Consider the following 15,434-nt stretch of genomic DNA (forward strand, 5'->3'; position numbering starts at 1 on the left):
GGGGGCATTAGGCAGGGCACCCGGCTCCCCATCCCGTCAGACGTAAACTTTGCAAAGTGCTCAGTGCAGAGTGGTGGCGGTAAACCAAATGGCCGGCTCACTGGGTGTGCTAGGATTACACAACATTCCTCTGCGGGCCTTTTAATAAACATGTGGCCTCTCTTTGCAGTGGGCTAGGTGGGATAATGAAACGGCAGACAATTAACATAACTTGCTGATTGTATCTCTGCTGCGGGCGGGAAGAGCTGTTGAAATGTGTGTAATTGCACTGTCAGGACACTGCTGTAATGACACACACACACACACACACACACACACACACACACACACACACACACACACACACACACACACACACACACACACACACACACACACACAGACACACACACACCTAAAATACACGCATACACATGCATTTTTTCTCTCTCAAGTGTTTTGTTTTTGTATGCATAAACTGAATAACTAAGTGACTGCATACTTGGCAAACATGCTTTATCATTCAACATTGATGTTTGACATAATTACATTATGAACTTGTCTATTGTGTTAAGCAAAACATTAATTAAAAAAAACAAAACATTTCCTTCTGAAAGATGTGATAATAAAACGTGGGGGCTCGGACAGCCCTGCCATTAGGAACACACACACATGCCTTCAGTCCATCAGCCCAACACCAGTGCACAGCGAAACAATGCAAAGCCCGCCTCCCCCGGCAGTTCAAAGAGAGCCGGCCCCCTTTCCAAACGTTATCATATAATTTGGGCCAGCCGTCGGATTGTAAATAAGTGATGTAGAAGCCCATTGTGTGCCGGGGGCACAGGTTGGAGACAGCCGTCTTTGCCCTGCCGCCATTAGACGCTGGAGACAAAGGAAGGAGCCAGAGCGTCTAACCTTTGATTCTTCAGAGGGCCCAGTCGCCTTGTGTCGGGGCCAGGGACACATCGGCCACAAGCACGGCCCCCAATGTGAAGGGACGGCGGGAACAATGGGATCACTCCCCGAAACGTCTCCCACAATCAGCCTGGAGAGGCTGGCCAGACTACGGTTGGGTTAGCGAGTGTTTGCCCACCACATGTTAAGTCTAATTGAGATAAAAGTGAAATTACGGAAAACAATAAAGGCGAAGCCAGTGGAGTTTCGGCCCCCCAAGGACAGTGGTCTGGTACTTTCTTGTAAGCTACCTAACTCTCTCTCTCTCTCCCTCTCCCTCTCTCTCTCCCTCTCTCTCTCTCTCTCTCTCTCTCTCTCTCTCTCTCTCTCTCTCTCTCTCTCTCTCTCTCTCTCTCTCTCTCTCTCTCTCTCTCTCTCTCTCTCTCTCTCTCACTCTCTAACTCTCTCTCATGATTCATAATATCCCCTCAACACCACTTAAGCTTGGAATGATTTTTTTTTGTAGATACTGTGTGCGTTTCCAAGGAATTCCTCTCTTCCATGTTTTGGTATGACAGGTGTAAATCAACGCCTGGGAAATGCCAGATAATTAAACAAAAGTTATTTTATTTGGGAAAGACAGAGAAGATTTCTCTGTTTTTTTTCTTTTTGCCAAAAACACATTTAGATTGCCAGCAGGCAAATTTCAATATCAGCCAAGATGAGTTTCAATCCAATTGCATATAAAAAAAAGTTCATTTTTACAAACCTTGCTAATTTACTATTTTTACAGATCTTTCACAAGTATATAAACTGGATTTTTAAAGGGCCTACCTAAAATAAATCATTGAGTTAAGATCTATGCAAAGAGGTCAATTAAAATCAACATACATGTCTGAATATTTAAACTGATGTATATTTTTTCAACAGTTTTGTGACAATTTAACGCAGTGCTCTAATTAATATCATACAGTGCATCTTGTGATATGCACAAATGTATTATCGGAAAGCCAAACACGTTGTTGTTGTTTTTTCATGAAATTGAATATAATAGGAAAGCAATAAATATGACCAGTAAATAGAATTTACTTTAAACTTTTTTTTTTTTTTACTATTTTCTCATTAAAAAAACCATACAATCTAATATACATTATGAAAAGTTGTACAGCTTTTTAATTAGGTTTAAAATATGGACTCATTTTTATTTTTTTATATGTAGATATAAATATATATATTTTGTCAAAATATATGATCATATTGTCAAGAAAAACAAAGAAATGAGACAAACAATACATCTCAACATAAACGTTATAAATTAGTGTCCAAGTGAACATTTCTGGAAGTTGGGCGGGGTTTGTGGAAGAAAGTCCTTATTTTTTTTACTTTTCTTTTTTTTTTTTGCATCGCTGTTGCACGCCCGGTCCAAGTCCAGGGGCCGGTTCGCCGCCAGTTCAGCGGCAGCCACAGCCCTCCACCACCATTTCCTGGTAGTTTTTTAGCACCACCTTGTCGTGTTCGTCCAGGTAGAGCATGGAGATGGCGCTGAGCTCCGTGGGCACACAGCACGCCTTGGGAATGTTGGTGTTCACCGAGTTCACCAGCGTCTGCACGATGGCGTGGTTGGTGGAGTTCAGGTGGTCCGCCAGGGGGAAGGGGCACTCGCCGTGGCAGTAATACGCCTGGTAGCCGGGGGGCGCCACTATCCAGTCGTTCCAGCCCACGTCGCTAAAGTCCACGTACAGCGCGTGGCGCCGGCAGTTGCGGTTGCGCTTGCGGCCTCGCTGTTTGGGGCTCCGCTTGGCCCGTCGCGTCAGCGGGTGACCCTTGCCGTCGTGGCCGAAGGTGACCAGCAAAGGGCGGAGCTGTTCCCAGTCCTCGTCCGCCCCCTGATGCAGCGAGCGGCTGACGCGCACGTGTTTGTCCTGGTGACGCGGCGTGGCGTTGAGGTGCAGCACCTCCACCGCCAGCCCGTGGTTGGGCAGGCGCTCCAGCGTCCACCGCAGGACGGCGGGGCTGACGTCGAAGCTCTCCCAGCGGGAGGCGTTGTGGTGGACCACCCTGGTGTCCAAGAGCCGGGTGATCAGCTGCCCCGAGCCGCCACCGGGGCCCCCCGCCGGCGGCGGCGGCGGCTTCAGCACCTCGTACACGTTGATCCTGTGGAGCCCCTCCTCCTGGCCGGAGGGGGCGCCGCCCGCCGCCTCGTCGATCTGGTGGCGGTAGAGCCGCAGCTCGGCCGACGACAGCAGCTCGTCCTCGGGGATGCTGCTGAGGTTGAACAGGAAGCGCAGGGGCGGGGCTTCCCGGTGGCGCGGCCGCTTCTCCGTCACTTTCTCCGTCACCTTCTCCATGTGTTCTGGAAGGGCACAAGCACATGGCGACCGTTAAGGATTTGCACTAAAATAAATCACGATTATATTATCAGGCTGTCATCATTTAGGCCCAGACATTGATTTAAAGTAATTATTGTTGAGCCCCTTGTCACAATTTAGGGGGAAGGAAGGGGGGGGGACACATGAAATTGTCGTCTCCCCCCCCCCCCCGCTTTTACCAGTAATAAATGTCTCCTCTAATTCCAAAGTAGATCCCCATCACCACATTTGCACCCCTGGTTGAGTCATAATGTTTCATAACATTCCTTCATCAGAACATAACAATGTAAGCATTGGGCCTTTAAGGGAAAAAGCGCACACCCACACGCACATATGTTTATACAGCATATATATATACTGTATATATATACACGCGTATGCGTAAGTGTTGTGCTGTGCTTCTGTCCATCTATAAGCATCTGTCCACCACAGAGCGTTTCTGCAAGCCCTCTGCTGAAACATGCATCATAGGCAGAGTGGTGATTAACGTACCACAGCTACAGTATAAACACAGTGGAGATTTCTGGCAAGATCACCATTGTTGGAGAAAGGAATGTTGTGTCTACTATTTTCCTGCTCCAACCTCCCCCCCCCCCCCCGTGTTATTTCACACCCAGGCCTTAATCTCGCCCAGGTGGTTTTCATTATTAAAACCTGCTGTGTTTTTGATTGGCTTTGCAGTTTGTTCACTTAAGACATTTATCATTTTCGTCGTGTATAATGGTTAGATTCAGACGATACACGGGAGTCGTGTTTCTCTGAACCTTGATAAAGCCAAGATGAAAAAGACGTCAAATTAAATGTGTATGAATGTATGAAAATGTTCAGATAAAGACTATCAAAGCGAATGTGTTCATCCTAAATGGTAGTGCTTACTCTTCATGAACTGCGTTATTGCAGAGTTTAGATCTATTTGGTTTTGCATAGGTTGTCCAGTCGCTACTTGAACGGGTCTGTCGTCACACAATAGCTCTTACACTGTAGATGAAAACGAGTTCTCCCTCCCGCTCACTAGGCCCTAAAGCATGTGATTAAAGACCCTTTCACTCATAGTTCCCAGTGAATCACTGGGATAACCTTTCAGGCACCGCTAGTAGTTTTCACTATTTACACATGTAGCTACGTTCAGGAACATTTCGGTCTTGCCGCTTTCGACAGATGCAATTACGATTGGATAGTCGAAGAGAAGGCCCAGCAGATGGCGGTAATGCAACACTTATGGATGCCAGCCGCGATAAAACTTGAGGAGTTCCGTTTTTTCGGAATCTCTCTAGTTTCCAGACGTTCCTAAAAAAGGAGCTTGTTTGTTAACCAAAATAAGCTGTATTGATATTGTCATTGAATCACCCGAAAAGCCTTTCTGTATTAAGATAAACACACAATTCCCCGATTCAGATACGTCCTCAGCGGAGTCTTGGGATTTGTTTGCTCGATCTACGCGAAAGCGTCTTACGTCAGAAGGTCGTTACCCTCTACGTGCCGCTCTTGGCAATAGAAAAGCCGTAAAGGTAACGGCAGTGACCCGGAAAAGTAGGTCTTGAGCAGGCAAATTGCTGGAGCAGATTTCTCGAAACATCAATCCCTGTTCCGATTAACACTTCAACCAATTGAGGAAATCTTCCGGAACTTTGCAGGAAAAAACTGCATTTGTGAAATGAGATTTACATAGGGGATCTGAGGGTAAACAGAGGAATATGCCTATATAGAGCTTAGCACAAACCAAAAAGTACACACGAGGTCAGGCCAATGTGCACGTGCACACAGAAAGACACATTATTGCATTATGAGAAACTGGGCCTCTTTATACTACATTCTTTCTTCTTGAAAGGTTTATGTTGGTGTTTTGATTTGTGTTTGCGTATAGTCAGTCTACTGGTGTATCTTGCCATCTTGTGTTGCCGTGCGTTGGTGTATGTTGTTGTGTGCGCTATAGTTTGTGTTGGAGTATGTTAGTGTGTGTTGAAGTGTGTTAGCTCAAATAGCTAGACAGGGCCTATTAAGGCTGACTCATGCTGGTCGGTCCAGCCTCCCTCCTCCTGTTGAGGGTGGATGCGCTGTGCCGTCTTCTCACTACCCTGCCCTGATCATTTCCTGCTGGGCCTCCACATCGCCCAGCCAGCTGTCACTGCTACGTTGCAAGCCAGCACCTTTGAATGTTTACCATTCAAAGCACTGCACCGCACTGCCAACTGTTAATCCAACCTGGACAGGAAGATTGGGGCCTAATCGAAGCCCTCGCCCCTCTCGTTTAAAGGGTTTCGAGTGGCCCATCAAGACAAAGAAACTTTTATTTTATTTTCTTCTTCGCCCACTGCTGCGTTCGGAGCACCCACATTGTTAGCCAATGGGAGATTTTATTTGGAAGTGTAGCATTTAAGATAATTGCATGTGGTAGACCACCATTCTAAAAGAGCCCGCCGTATAAACTGGGAGGCATGGGAGGGTAGGCGCTAAAAAGCTTACCTCGGGCTAACGCAACGTCTTATTTAAGGTCCTGTGCTGCTAGATGGGGCAGACGTGTTGACTTCGACTGAGCAATATGAAGAAACCGCTTTCCTCTTCGGCACTGAACCTTACACTCTTTTGCCAAATGAGAAGATTCTCCTTTTTTCCCAGCAAATACACAAATATGAGGTGGCCTATTTTTGCCTTGCCTCCTCTGCACGTACCTTCATGGTGGAAGCCCCTCACAGTGTTGGCCCGGCTGGCCGACCTCTCGGGGTACTCGAAGGCAATGTCCGGCGCACCTGCGTCCTCGGCCTCGCCCGACTGCAGCCGGTAGAGGTCCAGCAGGTAGCGGGGGATAGTGGCCGAGCGGCTGGGCCGGGGCCTCCTCTGGAGGCCGAACATGTGCAGCAGAGTGGCCTCAAAGTCCCGCAGCAGTTCATGGCTCTGGGCGGCCGAACGACCCTGCAGGTCCGGCACTTTCTTCTTCCCTTCTTCAGGTATCAGACTAGCATGGTTGCTCTCTCCCAGCAGGACTTGGCATATTAAAATGACCATCAGCATTCGATTACCAGGAATCATGATGTCTCTGAGAAGAACAATAAAAAGATACAAAACTAGAATAAAAAAAATGTGGTACAGCATGAATAGGGTTAAGAATCACCCAGTTTAAGGGAGTGCACTAATTAGCTGTTATATAGTCCGGTATGTCTTGTTTACAGTAGTTGACCCCTCCCCACCGCCCCCCCCTAACCCCCGTTGATCAGATAGGACCGTTCGCTTCTTATCTTTGCACATCCTCAATGGCATCTGCCGGTTTAAAGAAACTGCATTTTGAATGGAATCCGACCCCCCCGACCTCCTCCTCCACCAGCCTCCTCGCCCTCCTCCCGCACTGTGATTACACTAATAGGACAAGCAGCCCTCCCCAGGTTATAGGCAAATTCTTAACCAAACGAAGAGCTGGAGAGTCCTCTGAGCCAACAAGCCAACAGGCCAACAGGCCAACCACACAAAGTTGACAATGCAGAGGACGCATCCGATACTCAAACGGACGGGTCACATGCTGCAAATTGAAGTGGCTTGGAGTCACTTACTTACCGACAGAAAGTAAAGCATGGGGAAACAGTCCATGTTTGTGGGGAGAAGGAAAGGGCCTCGATCTTCCAGGAAATTCTACGTGGAGTTGGGAGCCAGCAGGAGACCGTTTGAATGACCCTGTTCCTGAGAAAAAACATGAAGGAGAGGTTTTAGACTTAAGACACAGAAGAGGCAGTAGATACACATACTGTTATTGTATGTTATGCTGTTTTTCCCAGAGAAAGGGCAAATTAAAGTTCAGTATCACTCTTTTTACAAAAGGGTAAGAGTGAGAGAGAGTGAGAGAACGAGAATGGCAAATGTCTTCATAAGGCTTCGTATTTTTGCTCCAGGAGGTAAATACGCAATTTATATTTACAATCAAAATCAGAGGTATGTATCCCAAACACCTGAGATTGACCCGGGGCACTTTCAAAACAAAACAGGAAGTTACAGATATATACAGTTTATTTAAGGAGCCAATGCTATGTTACACAACTATTAAACTACTGCTGGTTTCAGTTTATGGCTTTCTCCGTGGAGCAAGTCAGTATCAGTTGGGCTATACGTTCGTTCAGAAACAGCTTATGGAATAATAGATTCACTTGTTTTTACGTCCAGATAAAACATATCCTGTGACTATTATATTACTTGCTGCCACACACTTATAGGCATATATCGATGAGGGTTACTACCGAAAGAATTCAACTCAAATGTCTCGAAAAAAAGGATTTATAAAGGAAAAGTGAATAAGCAGTGCAAAGAGGTATATAAGTCAGATGTGTTATTTATGCTTTACTATCAGCCTTGACAAAACAGATGGTTAGAGTTAAGACATGAAAAGGCCAGAATCTAAACTGAAGTTAAAACAAAATTGTTGGTTTAAAAGCTATCCCTAGAATGGACCACTGTTGGGTTCAGATATGGATTCTTATACAGGTCCTCCTCCTAACAAGCCAGTCTCACCGCCCATGTCACCGTACACACACAGTGTGTATCATGCTGAGAATCGGTTGAACGAAAACCAAAAACACCGGGACAAAAAACGGTAGTTGACACCCTAGCTTTCACAAGCAACAACAAACAACTTAGGTCTGGGTGATCTCAAACGGCACAATCCACATCCTTGACGCTGAGTAATAAAGTTAAATACATTTTAATGGCCCTGGGAAAGCCAGCTCACTAGAAATCCAGTTGGTTTCCAAGCAGTGATCCAGAGCGACGTGAGCGTTTCCGTCATCGCTTTGGACCCTGCGCGTTTGGAGGTGGACCAAGCATTACAGCAGCTAAGATGCACATCAACAAGAATGCTTCAAGTGTAATACAGTTTCATGGCCCCGGGGTTAATGTTTGGGTGTGTACGTGTGTGTTTCTGTGTGTGTGTGTGTGTGTGTGTGCGTGCGTGTGTGTGTGTGTGTGCGTGTGTGCGTGTGCGTGTGTGTGTGTGTGTGTGTGTGTGTGTGCGTGTGCGTGTGCGTGTGTGTGTGTGTGTGTGTGTGTGTGTGTGTGTGTGTTGTCTTTTTTGTGTTCGTATCTGTGTGATCATCTGTGTTCCAGCATTGGCTCTATGTGTACATGCAATCAAGGATTCTTATTCTCTTCTCTTTTTTATTTTGCTTACACCATTAGAGTTTGACCTCTGGACGACCTCTGACTTTCAATTTCAAAAGTGTGTGTTTTGATGAGCGTGATGCAAGCATACACAGACTCACTCATCATGGGGGGACTTCCTGAACCGAAGGCTTAACCTGTGTGGGTTCTTGAAACTGGGTGCATTCAAGTGAGTGTACGAGTGTCTTCCCCTTTCTCCCTTGCACGTGAAAAGAGCGGTTGCATTGGGGACGGTTCAGAACATGATCGCCTCCATTACCCATGGGGTGGTGGCGGTGAATGGAGGCTGCAGGCTTGTGTATGTGCATGCGTGGGTATTTGTGTAGCAGTGGACGTAGGTACGGGTGTGTGTGTGTGTGTGTGTGTGTGTGTGTGTGTGTGTGTGTGTGTGTGTGTGTGTGTGTGTGTGTGTGTGTGTGTGTGTGTGTGTGTGTGTGTGTGTGTGTGTGTGTGTGGATCTAAGACAACAAACGATCATTGTACAGAGAGAGCCTCTGTCTTTATTATAAAGATTCATAACTCAAAAAGACTGTGGCCGTACAGAAATCCTATTCTACCTGTAACCATGACTGACATGCATGCCTCAGGAACAGGACTCTTGTGTGACTATAACGACTGACTAAGTCCTGGTATTCATTTGAGGGCAATTAACTAAGATCGGCTTCAATTGGTGGAACTTAAATGGGTATTTAAAAAAAAACATATATTTCATACTTTATACACATATTTCTTTGTTACGCTCCAGACTTTTGTACTAGATTAGAATACATATATTGCAATGCATGCAGAGCTGTGTGCAGGTTCATCAATTAAGAATCTCTATACTTAATTGTATTGGTCGAATTAAGAATCTCTATTCTTAATTGCACACGATTAACTGTCGGCCCATGTTACCAGAAGATCTACATATTTGACCAACAGAAGCGTTTGACATTTCACAAACTGCAAACTTTCTCCATTTACAGTTGTTGATTTGGGTTTATTTCGTGACTTTAAGCAACTGAAATGTACCGACGACAAACTCAAAAAGGTAAAAATATATATATTACAATGATATGAATAACAATTTTGCAAATATTTGTAGCCTAACGGTCGGTATATTTCCATGAAACGTAAGATAAATTCTGAGCGTGTTTACATTGCTGGGTAATTGATTGTCTCTTGTTTTTTCTTTTTTTTAAAGCGCCTCTGGATATGTAAGATGTGAAAGATAGAGCCTATCATTAAAGGTTGAGCCTATGTTTAAAGATATATGTTGAGTAGCCTATAGGCTTCAACTAAACCATTCAGCGGTCGGAGCACTCGCGGTCCATCAGATCACTCGATCTCAGCATGGCCTAATCTATCGAGGTTTGTTATCCCCTTTTGCTATGAAAGCTATGCGTCCTTATTTCACCACGACACGAGGATTGAGCTAACGTTTACAAAAACAGACCGGTTCTATGTAGGCCTTAAACACCTACACGGGACTACGGGTTAAGTGAAACATGTGTAAGAGCTGCAGACACCAGGCCTTGTCATGTATCTACAACAGTCTCTCTGAAACAGATCGTTGTCCAGAGAGAGAGAGAGAGGGAACAAAATATACGTTGTGTTAGAACAATTTATAGCACAGAACGGATTAATTTCCCTGGTTACACATAAAGGGTCCGTGGAAACGTTTCGCCCTCCACCCCCCTCTCCTCCCTGCCAATACGCGCACAGGCCTCCGTCTAATCGATACAAGACCTCGGTCTCTAAATAGAGGAATATTCTAAGTGTAAATGAACACGTTTTGGCAAGTAGATGATATAGCTAGGCCTACATAAGCGAAATAAGGCAGAAGTAATTGTTTTGTTATCAACCCTTATTAGTCTATGTATATAATACGTAAGTAGGCTATAGACAATTGAACGGGTTATGCCAAAGCAATATACAACAGAGAAAAAAAGAACAGGGCCTAAGTGATTTAAGTTGTTTAAACTAAAACTATAGGCTCAAAATTTGGGCTCCCTACATCGGATAGGCCCGCATGAGTAAGCTGTAGGCATATCCAATGTTTATTTATGGAAGACAACATGCAATTACTGAAAAGTTTTTTTTTTATTTCCAGTATAAACCTTCCTAAGAAATACCACATCATGTCCCCCCTTGCACAACACGCGTACCGCGGGGAACACTTTAAGTAGATACAGGTGTCCCGGGTTGCGAAAATAGCCCCTCTTTTCAAACTTCCAAAAAGTGACCAAAACTGTGCAAACAAATACGCGAACTCTGTAATAGCTCAGAGAGAGAGAAAACCCAGCGATTTGGCTGTAATGTTCTGGTTTAAAAAATGACCTCATTACGTTGTTCTGTCACTGCTGAACATTCCCTGGCAGGAACAACACTTCTAGAGTCTATAACCTATTATGCTCACCGAGCCGACATAGCGTTTGGAGTTCACTTCTGAGCATATGTCATAAAGCATGAATATGTGTAGATGAGTAGCTTTTTCACTTCATATCTTATAATAAGTTCTGTAAACCAGGCGACAGACGCAACGCTTTAGGAGATCAAGCTGAAGGCGGCCGGTCTTTGACCGACGCGAAATCCGCAATCATTAAACACCAGAGATAACTGACACAACTGAAACAGGTAATCTATAACAGCAGGGCCTACAGATTCAAGGTTCAAATGCTTTTCAATACACGATCGCCACTTACCATCAGTAGAGGTACAGGTATCCTCGGTGTGGGGGGGAAACAAAATGAATAAGACAAAAAGATGGTGCGAGATCCGTCCGCGCAATGGCAGTCCAGGTGCAGCGAGCCCTACAGAGACTGACAACAAATCATGTTGCTCTTTAATCCCTTCACGACTCTTCTTTAAAAAAGACCAAGAGGCGAGACCGTGACCCAGAGACGCTAGGGGCGGTGTGTGTGTGTGTGCGGACGCTTCACGGTGGCGGCGGGCTTTGCTATCTCCACCGGTTCTGCGAAGGAGCGAAACAGCGCGCGGACAAGGCGGACTCTCCAAACTGATCGAGCATCTATAACTTCTTGCAGTTTTTATGTGGCCGCCCCAATTTACCCTCCCTCCCCGTCTTCCCCTCCGGCCCACACCTCCCCCTACCCACCTCTCTACCCCTTCAAACGTCTCCAACACCTTGGATAACCCCCACGCTTCTGATGCGTTTGGATTTGCCCCTATTTTACGCATGCGTCTCCAGATTAAAAAATATCCCTTGAAATTGCCTGCAGTGAAATTCTTAATTCGGTTGGGCGTTTTTTTGTGAAATATATAGTGTTGTCTAGTTGGGCGCGCATAGGTCCTCCAGGTCGTGTTTATTTCGTCACGCACTGTCACACGAGTGTTGCACCACTATTCCGCTGTTAATTGTGTTACTATGGAGACGGGGCTCTGGTGGGTTGTTTGAGAGGGCTACAAGTGTGTCTCTGGAATTACACCCACACTTAAAGTGTGCCACCTGGAAGCCATATGGGAAAACTGCAGGTACCCGTAGTACATGTGACAAAATAAACCGAATAGAAAGTAATTGTATTTATCTATAGTCTGATTGATTATTTGTTTTAGTGCTTAAACCTAGACTTAAAAAAAAGAAGATTAATCTACAATCTTTGACTGAAGTTTAAATCATAATTCATCTTCATACATGGATGCTTTTAACCAAGGGTAAAATTAATCAATGAACATAAAATAGCAAAATAGCATGGAAGCTTTGTTGACTGACCAATGCTGAACATATTTTTATGTATTGGAAATGTGTACACAGAAGTGTCCTCTGGGGTGACCTTATGGACCTCACGGCAGTTCAAACAGGAAGTGCCATGCGGTGATCCAGGAATCCTAGTGATGCCGGTAGTACTCCTCCTCGCTCCCATTTATTTACTCATATGGGCCTTGTTCCTAAACCCATCCCTCCTCCTCCTCCTCCTCCTCCTCCTCCTCCTCCTCCTCCTCCTCCTCCTCCTCCTCCTCCTCCTCCTCCTAACGGAGCCTGTCTCAGTCACAGAGGTCCATGAGGAGTGGTCACTATTGTTTCACCTTCATTACCTCTCCCCCCTCCCCCCCCTGCCCCCTCTCTCCCGTATGACAATACTGTCGCCTTAAACCTTGTCTGTGTGAAAGCATCTTGAATTACTACTAGGCTATTACTACTGCTCTCATGACATGGACCATTTTGCATCTGACGAGTCTGAAAGGTTAAGCAGATGAGCAGGTATTCGTTAGGCCGCTGTGACTATAAGTATTTATTTGCCAGCTTATTTGTGCATCAAACCTCATCATCAAAATAGCATTTTTTTAGAAGCATTAATTTGACTGTGAATACATGTAAAAATAAGTGATTAAAATAAATCGAAAAAGGCTGTTTTTTGGGAATGCAAGCAGTTTAAACGTACAAAATTCATAGGAGATAGGGGATAGGCACCTCCCTTAAAATGCCAAATAGGTCTAATATCATGAATTGGTCCTATATCATTGTAACAACTCCAGATAAAAACACATTAACTACGATGTTATGATGCAATGTTTATGGTGTAGAAAGCCTATTGAGCACCATGCATTCTCACAGTTTCCTCTTGACAGAGCTCTAACCCATGGAGGTGCCCTCCTAACCACTTTATTATTATTCCAACCATAATAGTTGACAGAATAATAGTTCACAGAGAAGAGAAGAAGGGCTTAATTTAAGTGCTATTATGGGATGGTAGGGTTTGTTTTATGACATGTTGTGGACAGAAAAAGGCAAAACACCATGCCCGATTGAACCAGATACGCTGGACATGATTGCCAGGTAGCAAAACGTCTCTTTTAAGCACATTGGGGCTGGGAATCTGTTATTATCATCATGTATTTGTCATGTGACACATTAACTCACTATGTATGAAACCCATGTAAATAAGCAATAATTTGATTCTTAATTTTTTTTGTTTTTGTTTTGTTTACATGCTTGTTGAATATTAGTTTTCACAGCATGCACATACAGAGCATCTTTTTTTTTCATATTGTTATTTTATACATCCACATGTTCCTCAGAATAAGTTATATTCTTTATATTTAGTTTATATAGTTATATTTATTTCGGTCATATATTGTGCTGTATTTAGTCCAAAACAAATAATTCACGTTCTTACCTTACCACACAATTGAAATATCTTCCACCAGCCGAATGTGTAAATAATGAACAACAATGAAAATATATGTTATAGGAGAGGACTTGTATTTAATAAGCTCATCTCACTTTAATCCTCTGAACAACTTATAGACGTTTAAGATCCAGGAAACATCTATGCTAGTTTGTCTCATGCAATCTGCTCTCACAGTGAACACTCTGACACAACAGCAATGTTATTGAGTGGCAAATGGACCTAGCAGACGCTGAGACGTGCTACGGGCCAAAGGTAAATCGCTCAGTTCCTGCTGTCACTGATGTGTGGCTATTAAAATATTTGTACACTGCCAATGTTTCCTGAAGGAAACCACAGAAGCCTAAAGCAGCAGCAGCTCACTGAAGCCCCGGATAAGAGCATCAATGAATCGGCTTAAATTTAGCTGCATGTATACCTCCGCTTTTAGCATCGGTGGTCACAGTTATTATCTCAAACATAAGTGCAGCCTAGTTTGATGTTGGAGGTGTTTATGGCATCAATCACCGTTCTTTTGATGGAGCTTTAAGGGACGATTATCCAGGGTTGGTTACTTTGGTGGATTTGGTTGCTTTTCCCCCCTATTACCGCAAGGGGGTTCCTCCAAGCACCTCTCGTTTGGAAGAAGTGCCAGGGGCACCTGTTGGATGGGGATGTCGACCCACTCCTCGGGTTGTGCTAACCAGGCTTCAGAACAGGGCTATTTTTAGCCCCTTACCGTAGCAGGGGGAAAACGTTGGTCGAATGACAGACTGAGGGACTGATTGAGTCATGAAATGAGTATGCTTATTTGACTACTTTGACGTGTGGGTAGGCAAGCACATAAATAAAACCGATATAGAACCGAATTCTACAGTAGGAACAAACACGATGGCTCTGTGTACTATTTATTTCTGTTTTTGGAACATACACTCTCAAGTTGTCCAAAGCCCGATGAGCCTTTAAGTTTACACATTCACCTCGGTTATCTCGTGCCGAGGCCATTTTTGTTCACCGTCCGCTTACCAAAGCTATTTGTGTGCTAATGTGCTATGTGTGTGCTCAGAGACTGGGGGGGACTTGGGTCACCACACCCCAACTTGGAGCCGCTCACCTGTGAAGGATAATCGTTCATCAGCAGGAACTCAAAGGCGACCTGCTGATCAAGCCCTTGCCCCCTCCCCCGCGCCGGTGTCATAACAAACCTTTATTCGCTGGTTCCGCCTGTCTTCCTCTCCTCCTTCCCAAAGAGTTCACTAGTGCAGGCACGCGCCACGCGGCCATTGATCAAAAACTCTCACTGGCCTCTGTCTCCGGAACATTCTTCAGCACAGACGCCTCCCGTGCCGCCGCGGTGCTACGCCAAAGCACGTTGTACAACAGTAATCCCTTAACACGCCCCTATGAGCTGCTACTCAGTAAGTAGTGCAAGAGCTGAGTGAGGGTTTAAGGGGAACTAGCGAGGAACAGTTCGAGTAGTAGAGGGAGGGGGGGGGGGGATGTTTAAGGGGGGGGGGGTTCTGGACAAACTATTTTAATCCCCATAATGGAAATGGCATGTAAACCCATGAACGTAGAGGTAAACAGACGGGAAACGGAGACGGATGGGATGGATTGTGAATCGATTTTGAGAGGTCGTCAAACGTCCCAGGCCGGCCCCATCTTCCTGAACAGATGCCCCTTGTTGAGATGTAATATCTGCTGGCTGGGGCCTGTTTGAAAACCATCAGGCCGCATAACACTCAGCCATGACTGATCATCACCGACACTCCACGGAGCTCGGCCCTGGCCGTGTGAGCGGGATGGGACTCACCGGCCTTGGCACGTGCCAAGTGATTGACGGCAGTGTAGTGTCCTTCTGTCTTCTCCTGTCACTTCATGCGAACCTGCCCCTCGCAGATGTTATCAAGCGCAGGGCTACTCAAGTGAGTGGCGGAGTCTGAGAGCT

The 15,434-nt window shown here is 45.2% G+C and overlaps 1 protein-coding gene across 1 annotated transcript; it reads right to left on the bottom strand.

Annotated features, from left to right (window-relative positions):
* Positions 1-1,324: 1,324 nt before the first annotated feature.
* bmp4 (bone morphogenetic protein 4) lies at positions 1,325-11,390 on the bottom strand. The gene is made up of 4 exons (XM_056591308.1): positions 11,063-11,390; positions 6,789-6,911; positions 5,912-6,276; positions 1,325-3,226 (listed from the first exon to the last, which is right to left on the bottom strand). The coding sequence occupies exons 3-4, from the start codon at positions 6,267-6,269 to the stop codon at positions 2,325-2,327; spliced, it is 1,260 nt and encodes a 419-aa protein (XP_056447283.1). The 5' UTR covers positions 6,270-6,276; positions 6,789-6,911; positions 11,063-11,390; the 3' UTR covers positions 1,325-2,324.
* Positions 11,391-15,434: the final 4,044 nt, after the last annotated feature.

Source organism: Gadus chalcogrammus, chromosome 5 (assembly GCF_026213295.1).
Source record: "Gadus chalcogrammus isolate NIFS_2021 chromosome 5, NIFS_Gcha_1.0, whole genome shotgun sequence".
NCBI lineage: Eukaryota > Metazoa > Chordata > Actinopteri > Gadiformes > Gadidae > Gadus > Gadus chalcogrammus.

What these genes read in the sequence shown, in the direction of transcription:
- bmp4 (XM_056591308.1), bottom strand. Translation starts at nt 6,269, where the DNA reads ATGATTCCTGGTAATCGAATGCTGATGGTCATTTTAATATGCCAAGTC. An exon ending in GAGGGGCTTCCACCATGAAG is followed by an intron (nt 3,227 to 5,911) that starts GTACGTGCAGAG and finishes GTGCCCTTCCAG; the next exon opens with AACACATGGAGAAGGTGACG.